The sequence below is a fragment of the Rhinolophus hipposideros genome (genome assembly GCF_964194185.1).
Source record: "Rhinolophus hipposideros genome assembly, chromosome: 9".
Lineage (NCBI taxonomy): Eukaryota > Metazoa > Chordata > Mammalia > Chiroptera > Rhinolophidae > Rhinolophus > Rhinolophus hipposideros.
In genome coordinates this window covers 74,444,160-74,460,189 of record NC_138055.1, presented here as the reverse complement: position 1 = coordinate 74,460,189, position 16,030 = coordinate 74,444,160, and the positions used below count along the sequence as shown (strand labels likewise).

Here is a 16,030-nt window from a genome sequence, read left to right as displayed (position 1 = left end):
CCTAACCTCCCTCCTTCCCGCCTTTCTTTCTCCTTCTCTCCCTTCCCTCTTTCCATTCCTCCCTTTCTTCCTTCTTTCCTTCTTCCTTCCTTCTTTATTCCTTCCTTCCTTCCTTTCTTCTTTTTTTCCCTGCCCTAGTACACTCCTCACTGTAGAGTCTGGGTTGTTTCCTCTCTTCCCAATGCCTGTCAGGAGAGGCAGGGAATTAGTTTGTGACTGTGAGGGGTCCAAGTGAATGAAGACAACCCCTTTTCAGGAAAAAAAAATAATAAGGATTTTTTTTCTATTTAAGAAAATAAACAGAAATATCATTTCCTTCTCTTGGCTCCCATAACACTTAAAACACAACAGGATGTAGTGGTTCAAACCCTGGCTCTGCTGCCTACAAACTGTCACCTAGGACCAATTGTTGAACTTCTTTGTGTCTCAGTGAATTTTTCACCTATAAAAAAATGGAAATAATGAGATTACCCACTTTACAGTATTTAGCAGTGTGCCTCATGCTGTAAATAATTAAATATATTATACTAGTTGTCGTCATTCCTCCAGCCTTCTTTCCACTCTATTGTCATTATCTGTTGTTGTTTCTGTCATCCTTCAAAAGACTCGGAGCTCCTTGTAAGAGAGGGGCTATGTCTCATTCATACATACAAGGTCTGACAATTAAGTTCGCAAACTTGCCACTGTGCACTTACATTAGCAGTACTGTACAAACAAACAGCTCTGTAAGGTTTTATAACCTTGGTATATCAATGTCTTATAGCTCTGTTTATGTCGACACATGGCGGTGTCTTGCTGAGTGGCGTTTATTATTGTTGTTGCATGTTTTTGTGCGCCGTCATAAGAATGTCTGAGCTTGAGTTAGAGCAACGAACAAACATTAAATTTCTTGTTAAACTTGGCAAGAGTGGACATGAAATCAGGGACACGTTAGTCCAAGTTTATGGGGATAATGCTATGAAGAAAACGGCAGTGTATAAATAGATTAAACAGTTTTCTGAGGGGAGAGAATACGTCACTGATGAAGAGAGGTCAGGGAGGCCAGTAATGAGCAGAACTGATGAAAACATTGCAAAAAATTGTCCAATTGTGCATCAAAATCATTGGCTGACTGTGAGAAGCATAGCAGACCAAGTAAGTATCGATAGGGAACAGTTAGGAAAACCTTAACTGAAAATCTTGGCATGAGAAAGGCGTGTGCAAAAATGGTCCTAAGGAGCTCACCGATGAACAAAAGCAAAGGAGAGTCGAAGTTTGCTGAGACCTTTTGGAGAGGCAAGACGATGTTTTGGGCTTTGTTGTCACTGGTGATGAAACATGAGTGTACCGATATGCCCCTGAAACAAAGCATCAAAGTGTACGATGGAAGTCAGCCAATTCTCCACGACCAATAATGTTCTGGCAGTCCAAATCAAGAGTCAAAACGATGTTGCTAACCTTTTTTGATATAAGAGGGATTATTCATTATGAATTTGTACCAACTAGACAGTTAACCAAGTTTACTATTTGGAAGTGCTGAAAAGGCTGTGTGAAAAAGTTAGATGACTTGAACTTTTCACCAACAATTCATGGTTCTTGCCTCACAATAATGCACCAGCTCACACAGCACTGTCTGTGAGGGAGTTTTTAGCCAGTAAACAAATAATTGTATCGGAATACCCTCCCTACTCACATGATATGGCCCCCAATGACTTCTTCCTTTACCCAAAGATAAAGGAAATATTGAAAGGAAGACATTTTGATGACATTCAGGACATCAAGCGTAATAGTAGGACGACAGCTCTGATGGCCTTTCCAGAAAAAGAGTTCCAAAATCGCTTTAAAGGGTCCACTAGGCACTGGCGTCGGTGCATAGCTTCCCAAGGCGAGGACTTCAAAGGTGACTGTAGTGATATTCAGCAATGAGGTATGTAGCACTTTTTCTAGGATGAGTTCACGAACGCAATTGTCAGAACTAAATTGCCCGAGATCTTTAGTAGTGCTGATGTTTGTCACAGAACAGAAGTTCATAAAGGCCTAATGTAAAATTATTCTTTTGAAAATATTCCCTCCTACTCTCTGTTCTCTCTGTTCTCCTTTATAACAAAACTCCTTAAAAACAAAAAAATGTTTGCACTTTTTCTCAATTTTTCCCTCTTCCTATTGTCCAGATTACCAAATCCAATGAAGAATTTCAGTCTCAAATTTACAGTACTCAAAACCAAATTCCTGACTTTTTTTCTAAGCTTCTCTTCCTAACATTTCCTTACCTGAGTAAATGGCAACTCAGCCCTTCCATTAAATTGAATCATTTGAATTTGCTCATATTGGACCAGTTTTGATTACAAAAATGGCAATTTCTTATGATCCTACATAAAAAATGCTGAAACCGAAACTTGAATCCTTAACTCCTCCTTGTCTCATATTTGATATTAAATCCATCAACATATAATATGGCCTTAAGTTCAAAATATATTCAGAATCTCATAACCTATAGAACTACCAGCTTAATCACGTCCCTTTTACGTCTTGTCTGTACCAGTGACCACCAGTTCTGCCCTTTTCCTTCCCTTCCCCAACAGTCCATTCTCAGTACAACAACCAAAGTAAACTTTTCAAATCATAAATCAGATCACGTCACCGCTCTGCCCAAAATACAACAGGACATTACTCAGAGAAAAAGATGAAGTCCTCACAACAGGCTACAAGGCCCTGTTATTTGCTCAGTACTATGATTCGCTGGTTTCATCTCCTAACTCCTTCAATTTTGTTCACTGTGCTCCACCGAGCTGGGTTCCTTGCTCATCTTCAAATGCATTCCTACCCCATGACTTTTGCACTGTTCTCAGATAGAAAAGCTCCTTCACCAGATATCCGCATGGCCAGTCTTTTCACCTTCTTCAGATCTCTGAGTAGATGCCACTTTGTCGGCCTGTACTTCTCTAACCATCCTATGTGGCAAAGACACACACATGCCTTATATTCCCCATCTCCCTTACCTTCCTTTATTTTTCTCTGTAACACATATTGCCATCTAACAATATATTATATTATATATTTACATTATTTCTTTGGGCAGATACTTCATCTGTTCATTCAGTACTGTATCTCTAGCAGCTAGAAGCATTCCTGAGACATAGCAGATCTTTAATAACTATTGCTTGAATAAAAGAAAACAAGTTCATGAATGAGTATACAGCACATACAAATTATTCTCAAGAATGGTTTTTTGAAACCTGAAAAACAAAATTGTTGAGATCAGAATTTACTAATGCTGGGATTTGCTTGTTTAATGGCTAAACATGACTTACGGTGGAAGAAATTTACACGCTAGTGCTTCAGGATCACTACACGTTTTAAAACAGGGAGTGGCACAAGGTTCGTATCTCCATTCACACCTCCTCCTGTAAGGTATTGCTACCTGGATTTCTAGTGCAAAAAAAATAAAGTTTAGATTGTGGATATTTTTTATATACAATCTGAAAAATAATGATTTATGATAGTAATGCTTCTAGGGACTGAGTCTTCGACGGTAATGCTGTGGAAAAGACACGTCTTGAGAAAACGCACTATCATTTCGTGGTGATTAAAGCATTTCATGCTCAAGTTGAATATCTAAATGTTAGTCTCTTTTCCACATACTTAAAAAATCAAAAGGTTGGAAGGGGCCAAGGAAAATTCTAAATCTTCTTCTTTTCTTTATGTTTAATGGGTTCTCCTTGATCTATATATCATAATAATATGAAACACATGTTTGGAATTACTTTTTTGCAAAGTAATTTTTCCATTATCATATTTTGTGCTTGTAACAACCCTGTTGAGTAGGTATTATTTCCATTTTATGAATGAAGAAATTGAGGCTCAGAGGAGCCAAGGGACTTGCCAAGTTCAAACAATTAGGAAAATGGCAAGACCAAAGATGTGCTGTCTGACATCAAACCTCGGGAGAACATTCCATCTTTGTTCTTCTCACAGAACTTAGCCCACTGCCTTGTACATGGTATTATCTCATGACCAAAAAAAAAAAAAAATGAATGGATTTTCACAATACATGCTTATAGTTATAAAACCGCCCTTGATTAAATATTTTTCTCCTGCAAATTCTGCTAATACTCTCCCTTCCCCACTTCATAAACCAGTCATTTTGCAGTAGCCCAAAATTATCTCTGGAGAGTTCCATAAGGGAAAAAGTTCAGGAAATGGGTTATGTTTCTTGGACTCCCAACATAGAGTTCAATTCCAAGATATGGGAAGGAAAATAAGACTTTTTGGAAGGCATATATGCGTGTAAAAATTCGAGTTACTCTTAGACCTAGGTTACTGGGATTGTGGGTCCTGGGAGAGGATTAATTCCAACACAAGAGTAGACCCCTAGAGTTTCTTGTTTAGGAAGCCTACAAAGATCAGTTTCTTAGAATTTTATGATGTCATTGGCTGCAGTTATCCATAGCTCAGGTGGAGCAGCTGGGTCTGGGTCTATTGGAGCAGATTTCTAGATTGGAGGGAAAATATCGGTTTGTAAAGTTAAAATTTTAAGTAACTTCAAGTAAAAATATCATATTTACTCCATGGAATGTTGTACAGACATGTCAGTGCTTCTTTTACTCACAAGTACAGAAACCCTTTTTAATAGACAAAAATTTAAAGCTCAATTTGAATTATCTAAAATCCAAAGACTACCACGGTTCGTAGAAATTTATCCACAACAGAAAAGGCAAATGATTAGTTCTCTTAGACTGATTTAGAAGGGCTAATTATAATGAAACAATTTATTTGAGAGACCCAAGACAGACATTCATCTCCTAGGTTTTGAAAATAAAGCATGGTGTTTAAACATTGGATGAGGCAGTGAGGATTCCTTTCTGAAATTCAGAAAATTCAATAGCTATAGAACTATAAAGATCTCTAGAAATTAGACCAGGTTTCTGCTCAACCTGGGATATCTTCCAGAGGTCAGTGGAACCAGACACCCTAGTATTGAAAAGACAGAGGTAAACATGTCGTCTTTATCATTGAGAATCAGGTTATTGAGAAGTTGTCTTCTAGGAAACAAAATGTAGATGCAAATACTAGAAAACACAAGTCATGGGTCAGCTCTACTTCCAAAGTTCACACAGTATATTGACAGTAATAATCGGTCAATAATTTAAAATAACATTATTTAAGACTGTTCTAAGCAATTTACCAATTAATTTATACAATAAGCTATAAAGCAGGTATTATTGTCTTTTCCATTTTACAGATGCATAAACTGAGAGAGGTTAACAAATATACTCAAGTTCATATAACTCTATCACCCTATATCTATCACTCTTCATTATGAATGATTTAAAAATTACAACCTGACAAACATTCTGTCATTATGTAAATTATCTGTTTATTCTCCTTTTGAAGACTCCAGAAACATACCTTCTATGCTGAAGCTACTTGACTGTTTAAATTCTTCAGAATCATCATATTTTGATGCTCTGACAATCAAATTTGTGAATGTGATGAAAAAGCCTTTCTTGCTGTATAACTCAAATGCACTGTAACCAGGAATCCAGAGGCTCTGATGGTGGAAAAAGGTGGCTCTCTGATGAAAGGCTGAATTCGCCTGCCATTGTTTCAAATTAATAGAGTCATCATCCTGGGCATAAAGGAAGTAGTTTGGTCTTTCAGCAGATTCCAAGGAAACAAGCGCCAATGCTGTAAAACATAGAACAGTGTGTTTGACAATTCCTTCTGTTCTCTGGGGAAAGCTGATCATCAATACTGGCATTATAAAATGTATTATAAAGTTGACAAAAACAGAACTATACAATTGTCATACCTAATTAATGCCAATCTCAAAGATTTCAGAAATGAATTATAAAATCTCTAAAAGAAATAGTTTTTTAATGCATTGACTAATAGTGAGAACTTCAACAATAACAAAAAAGTCAGTCTTTGATGAGTTCTATTTTTTAAATAATTTCTCATGTCTTTGGGGGACAAAAGGTATATCAACTTACGACCCCAGAATGTACAATATCATACAAGTAATCAAATGATTAATTGGAAGCATATTTGTACTGGTAAGCTTTAACATTTTCAAATGCATGAAATCTACAAATGACTAAATTGGGCGATAGAAAAGAGTAAGAGAATAGAGAAATAAATCAATTTAGGCATGTCACTGCATTTCAATATCACTGGGTTCTTAATAAGGAAATGTTCTTAAAAGTGATTTCAGGGGATCAAATATATATATGGTGATGGAAGGAGAACTGACTCTAGGTGGTGAACACAAAATGTGAACACAAAATGTGAACACAAAATGTGAACACAGAATGGTACAACTGAAATCTATGTAACTTTACTAACAATTGTCACTCCAATAAATTTTAATTTAAAAAAATGTGACTTTACTGCATTAAGAAAAGACTATGTTCAATATTATTGTCTATTCACAAATAGATAATCAAATGACTAATGGACAACTACAAAGAATTTCAGAACATCCTTTCTTGCTATATGCTTTAAAAGTTTCCCATATAATAATGTGATGGTTCAGTGTGAGGTCGGAGGGATAGTGGATGGGGGGAGGGGGGTTCACAGTGTGAGGGATATAAATGATGAACGTCTAAGTATTACCTTGTCTTGTACACCTGAAACTAATAAATAAAAAAAAAAATAAAAAATAAAAAAAATAAAAATAAAAAAAATAAAAGTTTCCCATATATTTGCAAAACCCATGATATAAATGTTCTTTAATTAAGATTTTACGTTTAATTTCTTAGACCTTAATTTCTTTAGGCAACCTATAAAATGTGAGATGATATTTGCAAATCACATATCTTATAAGGGGTCTTAGTTTCTTCGTTTAAATCCACAGGATTTTTTTCTATTAAAAACATCAGTTATCATATAACATATGATTCCAAAGACATTTATTGTGTTCTAAAACTTGCAAGTATATCTGTTGAGCACTGAAAAATGCAAATAATAAAATAAATATTTATAAGAGAAAATATATAACTAGCATATAAATTTGAACTTCAGTCTGTGATAGGTGTTTTCATAGATTAAAAAGAACTTAAGAGTTCTTTTTACAAGAAAGAAGCAATTTATTCTAACTGGAGAATCAGGAGATTTCTCAGAATAAGTGAAAGTTAAGTTGGATTTATTCATTCAGTAAATGTTCCTAAGCTTATACAACACACTATGCATGGTTCTAAGTAGGGCTAGTACAGTAACAACGTAGCCTGAGCGTCATAGATCAGAAGAGGACAATAATCACCAGTTAGAACAGGTGCCAAGTGGATAGGACCAATGTAGATGTGTAGGCACAAACCAGTAAATGTGGGGCCGGGTACCAAGACACACAAGGCCATATAAGGATAAGAGTGTCTGAATGACTGCCTTGACTCTGATTTATGCTCTTACTATTAACAACTTCGATATCAAATCATAATTTTTTTCTTTTACTTTAATCTAGCATGACAATCCTTTAAATGTTAGTTATTAGTGGATGATTTTTCAAAAATTTCAAATTAAGTTTTATGATTAATACTATGAATATTTAAGCTGTGCTTTATTTAGGACCAAACACTCAATCAAACAATTATAATTCTAATAGATAGATAGATGATAGATAGATAGATAGATAGATAGATAGACAAAAAAATCCTTATATATACATATATAAAAGAAATAGTTGGTTCATGTACCAGTATCTTATTTTATATCCAGTAGGGCACCTAGAAAAATGCCATAAACTTATTAGATCCCAAATTAATATTTAATGAATGAGTAAATGAAAAAATATATAAATGGAAAACTAAAATCTTATTTTCAATTGGAAAGTATACTTACATGATGCCTTCTCTTTGAAAAGACCTGGAATGATCATAAATTTAAAAAATAAATCACCAGGAGTATTAGTTCTTGACAAAGAGAAAATGCTTCTACTGGTTATATTGGCTCCCAGAACAAGGCCAGTCTGCCCATAACTTGCCAGCATATATGGACCTTCTCCAAGCCCTATTTAAATACAAATATGAGAATTATAAATTGGCATAGGATTTTTATATTTCAAGCTGTCATTTCAATTGGATAAATTTTAGTAACAAAAGATACTCCAAAAATTATTTAGCATTTAAACATTTATCATTAATAAAATAACTGAACTCTTTTCACAAATATACATTATAATGATTCGAGATATATACATATTTAAATTATATAATTTAAAATGTATATGTGAATGTATATACATACATATATATGTATATAAGTATATGTAAAGCAGTACTGGATACGAGGTTGACTTAAGACTTCTAGACCTCAAATTTTCTCACCTATATGAAGACTTTGTGTAGGTAAACCTTCCACTCTAATATTCCAAGATTCTAATCAACTCTCAATAAACATAAGTTTAGCTCTGTCGATGGCCAGATATTCTGATAATCTGAAAATCATCTCTCCCTATTATTTTGCATTGCATGAAAATAGAGTTCACAGATGTGATATACAATATTTTACTGTTCTGAGAATTACTGAATTTCAGTAATATCTATAAAAAATAAGAAGAAGATGAAGCTCAACAGAGAAATCTAAGATCTTTTTACTGACACTGTCATTTCCCATACACTTAAATAGTTCCATATAAAATAGAAAATATTCACTATAAAGAACTAATTAGTGTAAAACCAAAACCTAAAGCTCAATCGAATAATTTTCTGCAAACTTCTTCTTATAAATAGATGTAAATAATATTTTAATATTATTTAATATAATAAATAGTATATTTAATATAAATAAATATATTTAATATAATAAATAATATTCACTAATATTTTTTAAATTTTTGAGTTAGGTTTTATGATAATAAGGTCAATTTACTTTCAACTCATTCACTATGTCATTTACTGTTCTGAATATTACTAAGATACTAAAACTTTAAAGTTTCCTCTAAATCATCAAAATTTAAGATAATAATTATTGGCTGTATACCTTTTACAGATATATTATGCTGTAGATTATTTAAAATGCTAATGTGTGTAGTACATAGTATCATAAAAGATTAACCTGGTTGCATTCAGTGAATTCTATTTTCTTTTCTCTAATTTTTATCTCAAGGACAATTTTCCTTTTCCCAGCCCACTCTTAAGATAGAGGGGGGAAAAAATTCCAAGAAATCCAAGGACTAGTTTTTCTTCCCCTCTCAGGATGAAGACCAGGCCTGAGAGAAGGGGAGAAAATCAAAAAGTCAAAAGTCTCTCAAGTAGAAAGGAGAACAAAAACCAAAATTTCCATCATGAGGACCAGGAAAAGAGGCAAGGACTCATAGGATATGTTGTCTTCGAGTGTTGTCCTCTCCACTGACTCATCAGTTTGGACATCTCACCACTGAACAGCTGAGTGAACTAATAAGCCACGAGGAAACGCGCTTTATTAAGGACTTGGACACCCCGAGTAGAGACAGAGACTTGAAAGAAATTTGCCCTCACACCAAGATGAAACTGAGCAGGTACAGTGGACAATTTCTTGATGAGCCCAGAGGCAGAGGCAGTGGACATCCCACCGCTGTTACAAATGTATACAATGCACAGTGAGTGTTTCTCTATGAGCCCAAATCTACAACAACCAAAGAAAACTATATCAGTAATCCCTACCACCTACTGCCTTATTTTCTAAGAAAGATAAGAGTAACATAAACTTCTAAGATGCAATACACTTCAATTTATAAATATGTCAATTGGTAGAAATATGTAAATAATGTACAAATAAGTAGATAAATATGTAAATTATTGTGACATACAATTCAACATGAAGAAGATATATATACCTACAACTTAAGGGTTTGAAACAACCTCAAAGATATTCAACATAAAACTAGCAGAAAGGAAATAGACAAGTAAACAAAATCTTCTCTACCCTACTGCACATGTTCCCTACTATAGCAACCTGAAGAGACAATTGTCATCTGAGAAATCCATTTGTATAAAAATCGAAATCTTCTGACTTGACTCCCAATTGATTGAGATCTCATATCTGGATTGTTCTCATTCATTTTCACCAGCAATTAAAAGACAAAAGTCACTAACTTTATCATTAATTTTCTGCAGGGAGAAGTAGATGTCTATTAGGTTGGTGCAAAAGCATTTGTGGTTTAAATGGTTAAAAATAATTGCAAAAACCGCAATTACTTTTTCACCAACCTAATACTATCTACGAAAAGCAATCATGTCCCACAGTGATTATTTAAACACAGTATTAAGCATGTCGTATCTAAATAAAAAATACTGAACATAAAACTTGCACAACAATTTTTAGCAGAATATTGAAGTCCTTGCTCACCTACAGCAATAACAACAAAATTATATTTTTAGTAAATGTCATAAAATGAACCTGAAGATAGTATTTACTTTGTGTTAAGGATTATTGGGATAATCTCAGCTGCAACCTCTAAATTCTCCTACTGTTTTCTAAAGTTTCCCTCCGACAGAATCATAATTATTTATTTCTGCATTAGCTTTAAATCATAAATAAGTATCTTAATAAAATAGTGTCCAGTATGTCAGCTATAAATATCCAAAGAAGACTGGTAAATTTCCAATAGCTGTGAAATTATTTGGGATGAAACAAATTAAGGATAATTAATTTAAAAGATTTTCTTTTCATTACTACTATCAGCGATCTCCAAAGTTCTATAGTCCCCTTCAGTCATCTATCTTTATTGCATTATTTTCACAAACTCTTACTGTCCTTGGCAGGTTGATGCTTTTCCCTATTACTTTGATTATAGGAAACAGATTTCCCCCATCACTCCACTGAGTCCATTAGTGTCTCATGAAGGCCAAATGCCCCATGTTCACTCTCTGAATATGACCAATGTGCTACCGTGTTTCCCCGAAAATAAGACCTAGCCGGACCATGATCTCTATTGCATCTTTTGGAACAAAAATTAATATAAGACCCATTATTATATTATATTACATTATTATGTTTATTATATTATATTATATTATTTTATTTTATTTTATTTTATTTTATATTACATTACATTACATTATATTGTTATATTATAAGACCGGGTCTTATAGTAAAATAAGACTGGGTCTTATATTAATTTTTGCTCCAAAAGACGCATTAGATCTGATGGTCTGGCTAGGTTCTTATTTTCGGGGAAACACGGTATTAAAAAGGAAACTAGTAGAACTGGTTTGAAGAATTCTGTAACATATTAGAAAAAAAAGGAACATCACTGGAAATGCAGCTGATTTGTTGACAAAAAAGAAAATGTACCAAGTAGCAAGAGGTGGAAATTCAACACTCATAGAAAATTCTGCTTCTAGATCCAAGGGCCTATGGAAGGAACACCAGAATGTACAACAGCACAAATGGAGATTTTCCCAGCAGGAATTCTTAAGTGAGGGAGTTATTGGAGTGTTTTCTCAAATTAATATCTGTGTACACTGTGCAGAGCATATGATAACGATGAGTGATGATCACCCTTAGACTAGCATGTGTTACCCAGACAGGAGACAGTGGACCTGGATCAAGCTCCTTGGTTCTGCCCTCAGATGGTTTACAAATCCCAGTTTACCACCTTTGGCCAAGGGGCTTTGCCCAATTTATTTAACCCTCTGTGCTTTAATTTCCTCCTCTATAAAGTGTTAATAATAACACTTGTCTTACAGGCAGATTTTGAAGCTTAAATTATATAATATAGGTAAAGCAGTTAACATGATACAAGCTATTGTTATTATTCATGTTATAAATACTTGGCAATCTGTCTCACTTTAAGCGTGGAATCTAAAGGATTGATGTGGGTGAGGTGTGTTTTAAATCCTGAACAGAAAATTGTTTTTAGGTTATATTTTCTTTACGTACTACAGAATTTTTTTAATGCTGGATTATTTTCCTCCACCAAACTTTCATAAATGTAACAAAACAATAAAAACTTAAATATTTATTTTTTTTTAATTCATTATTTCTATTTCTCTAAAATTTTCTGGCCTCCTTTGAATTATAGCTGACCAGTTTCTCCCTGGCTCATTAAAGCACCAAAAATGCCTTGGATTGGTTGCTCATTTTTGGTTTTATTGTGCTGTTTAAATGCCTTAGCTTTCCTATAACTATTACTCTAACTTATCCATCATGGGCCGAACCTTTGTCCAATCACTGACTAATGGACACCTCCCTGGATCATCTTACTTGTCTGAAATTGGGCTTTAGTGGCTATGCCTTCCTCATTAAACAGGTTTGACAGAAAGCAGTCTCCAATTCTGCCAACTTCTGGTATTTTCACTGAGGATAGAATTGTGTCTCTTATGTCGATGCCTTAGTTTTAGCCAGCACCTCCTGTTAAACTTCTCATTGCAAGTCTGGATGCCTGGTGGGGTTAGGAGATTTCTGTTATTATTATTATAAAATTAATATGTTCTTACTTTTATAATATGTAAATAATTATTTTTGCCTACAGTGATGGTTATATAAATTCCAACATAATAAAAGTTTCAACAATGTCCATATTTATACAAAATGGTAAAAAGTATAGATTTGGTCTTTCTTCCTTTTTAACTAAAAAAATAAGCTAACTTCATTCCTTCATTCATGTAATTCAAAAACTATTGATGGCCCCCTAAGTGCTGAGAATTTAGTTACACACTCTTCTTATTTTCCATAAGAAGAATAATTTTTTTATTAGTTTCAGGTGTACAAAACAGCATAATGAGGAGACATTTACACCCCTCACAGAGGGGTATACCCCCCTGCAAGTCTTCTACTCCTCTGACATTGTATACAGCTGTTATACTACCATACTATATTAACTATGCTGTACTTTACGTCCTGTGAATACATAAATATATATACATTTATATTTGACATTCAACGTTATTCAGCTTCAGGTGTAAAGCGCAGTGATCAGACATCTACACGACCTATGAACTGATCCTCCTGATAAGTCTAGTGCCCATCTAACATCCTACATAGTCTTTACAACATTATTAATTTTATCCCCACACTGTGTTTCACATCCCCGTGACTATGTTATGACTAACAATTTGTACTTCGTAACCCCTTCACCTTCTCCCACATTCCCCAACCCCACTCCCATCTGACAACCATCAGTTTTTTTCTCTGTGTCTCTGTGTTTATTTGCTTTGTTTGCTCTTTTATTCTGTTATTTAGATTGCCAAGGAATAAATTTTAACACAAATGCTTAGAAATTCAGATACATTTTAGAATGCGTAAGCTTTTATTGAGTTATATACCAAATTATGAAGTATCCATACTTTATTCCCAACAAAGTTGTTCAAAACTTTTTAATTTGAAGATACATTTAATAGAATGCTATACTGATATTCTTTAAATGTCACATACCTTCATTGTAATATTCACAATCAAGTGCTAAAAGAAAAAAGAAATATTAAATTATATAAAAATCTGACCACTTATCTGAATATGTGCAAGATATGGCCCTGTGTTTATCAATGGCCAAATGAAAGAACACAGAGTGACATCATTATAAAGTCTTCAGATGATTTACCATCGATACAAGTAAATAAAAAGTTTAGAGTCAAATCTGAAAGCAAATTCAAAACAATCTTTTTAAAAATATGTTTCTTACAGTCAGAACAGAACCATAAGAGGGATGGAGTTATAAACAATTTCTCTGAGTGTGGTATATAAATATCATTCAAATGCTACAGTGACAACAGTCAAACCCAGAACAGAAAAGATTACCTCATTTTTATGAGGTAATTTACCTCTTTTTATAAATCCTTTAGCTACACTACAATGTATCTGCGTTGTCAAAGGAATATAAAATTTAGTCATCTCAAAGAAATTCTATTTCCATGAGTCCCACGGTATTAGTTCTGTGATAAGACGATTAATATGGATCTCCTTATAGGGTTCCCACCTAATGATGTTCTACGCCGGGTACTCACAGCAAGTAGTAGATGCTCTCCAGTGAATGGATACCCCCTCCTGACAACACTTATAGGCATATGCTGCTATGCTTGTGCACAAGCATTCACAGTCCCCACCAAGATTACAGTTACATGTGTCTTCATGGCAATTTTTGGCAAAGGAAGTAACGTCAATCTGAAAATGGAGTTAAACAAATTAATAAAAAATTGATTCATTAATTGTTAATTTTAAAAAATAAGTTGAATTATTTTTCATTAAAATTAATTAATAAACAGTAACTATAATTGACTAAAATTCAAACTTCTAAAGAAAACTATTAATAACTGGTAGATTTTCAAAACTTAATATAATCAGTTTAATACTGCCAACAAAAAAGTTCTCAATATCGCAAACTTCTGTATTGCCCACAGCAGAAAGGAATTTATTAGGCAAATGTAAGATCAAAGAGCTAGCAAAACAGGTATTGGGATTGACACACAACTATAATTTTAACATCTGCAATGTAACACACTAATATTTTATACAAGTTTATTGTTTTATTATTTGGAATATTCACATGGCATTAAAAGAATATTCTGTTACCGATTGTACTTTTAACTTTTATGAATACTTTTAACTTTTATGAATATTTTAAACTATTAAATTTCTAAATAAGTTACAGTCCACCTTATTATGTGTTTCTAAACCACCTTAAGTGTGCCACTAGAAATGCTTTTAAACTATGTTTGGGTTGAAGAGAAGAATGCCCATTTGGCAATGTTCTGTAAAGAAAAATATTTATAGCTTTGATCAATCATTTATAGCTTTCTTTGATGTATGCAAAAATGCTTCATAAACTAGAAGAGATTATTACAAATATTATGTACAAATGTATGCTGTTAAATAACATGGAGTGAGGGAGAAAGTAAATCAACTAAACACATCACTTAAATAAAAAAACGACCAAATTTGTTTTCCTAGCAATCGGTAACTAAATTATTTGTCCTGTTCATCTTAATATTATAGATAGAGAAGTACCCACTTAAATTCAAAAGTTTAGTAAAGTATTCCTTTACCACATTGCGACAAGGAGCAAAAACATCGCTGTACAAAATGGAGCATGCTTTCTTGGCATAAGGAAATTTGTTTTGATGTGCCTCACAGGGTTTAAATAATTCATATGAGCTTTCACACTGTTGAAAAAGTTGAGGGAGAAAAGAAAGTTTTTAAAGGGGTTATTTCTGAAGCTGAAACCAGAGTAAACTATCCTGACTCCATACCTTACAATTACATCTAATATATTTTCATTTTTATAGGACAAACTGTACCTAACGCACCTGTGCGCAGTCAACTCAACATTAATGGCATATATTATTTTTGAAAACAATTAAACATAGTATTAAAATTCATGGTGATATGAGAGAGAGTAGAGGTAAATAATTTTTAAATTGTCAAAAAAATAAATAAAAATAAATTGTTTTACATGCAGCATTTACATAACTAAAATAATTACACGAGCAAAGGGTTCTCCCTCCTTCAGTTTTCACCTCTTTCGTCTCCATCACAAGCTATCCTTTGAGAAGGTGTAGTGTCTACAGGCTCACCATTGTATACTCAGAAATTTGGTCTCTGACTCTTCTAATTCACCTCCCTGAAACGCCCTGGGAAAGGTCATCAATCATCTCTTCATTACTATATATACAGGCCATTTTTCAGTCTTCATCTCACTTGACCTTTCGCTACCTTTGATGCTGTTTATTGCTTTGCCCTTCTTAAATGTCTCTCATTTGTTTTTGGTGGCTCCATTTGCTACTGGTTTTCTTCTTAATTCATTGGTTGCTACTCCCCATTCTCTCTCCCCCTCCCTTTTTTGAAAACCTTGATCCTCAAACCTCTCTTTTTTCTCATTCTATACACTTCTCAGGGTTTCAACAATCTGAATATAAATCCATATTGCCAGCCCAGATCTCTTTCCCAAATCTCAACACTGGACATTTCCACATAAATATCTCTGTCACTTCTCTTTCAATATATCCTACACTGTACTTATTTCAACATCATTGTCCTGTTTCCTCTGTCCTCTGACATCCACTCTCCTCTTTGCCCTGCCTCAGGGAAGAGCACCAGAATCTACCTAATAACCTAGGAAAATAGATGACTTTCTTCC

The 16,030-nt window shown here is 33.8% G+C and overlaps 1 protein-coding gene across 1 annotated transcript in view; it reads right to left on the bottom strand.

The window, feature by feature from the left end:
- The window catches only part of OTOGL (otogelin like), a gene marked incomplete at its 5' end in the record, with an annotated part of 143,353 nt that overhangs the window by 48,394 nt on the left and 78,929 nt on the right, over nucleotides 1–16,030 (bottom strand). Inside the window, 6 exons of the mRNA XM_081060233.1 lie at nucleotides 3,291–3,408; nucleotides 5,389–5,667; nucleotides 7,816–7,983; nucleotides 13,333–13,359; nucleotides 13,902–14,058; nucleotides 14,940–15,056. Coding sequence (XP_080916359.1) covers nucleotides 3,291–3,408; nucleotides 5,389–5,667; nucleotides 7,816–7,983; nucleotides 13,333–13,359; nucleotides 13,902–14,058; nucleotides 14,940–15,056 — 866 coding nt within the window. The remainder of the gene's footprint in view (nucleotides 1–3,290; nucleotides 3,409–5,388; nucleotides 5,668–7,815; nucleotides 7,984–13,332; nucleotides 13,360–13,901; nucleotides 14,059–14,939; nucleotides 15,057–16,030) is intronic.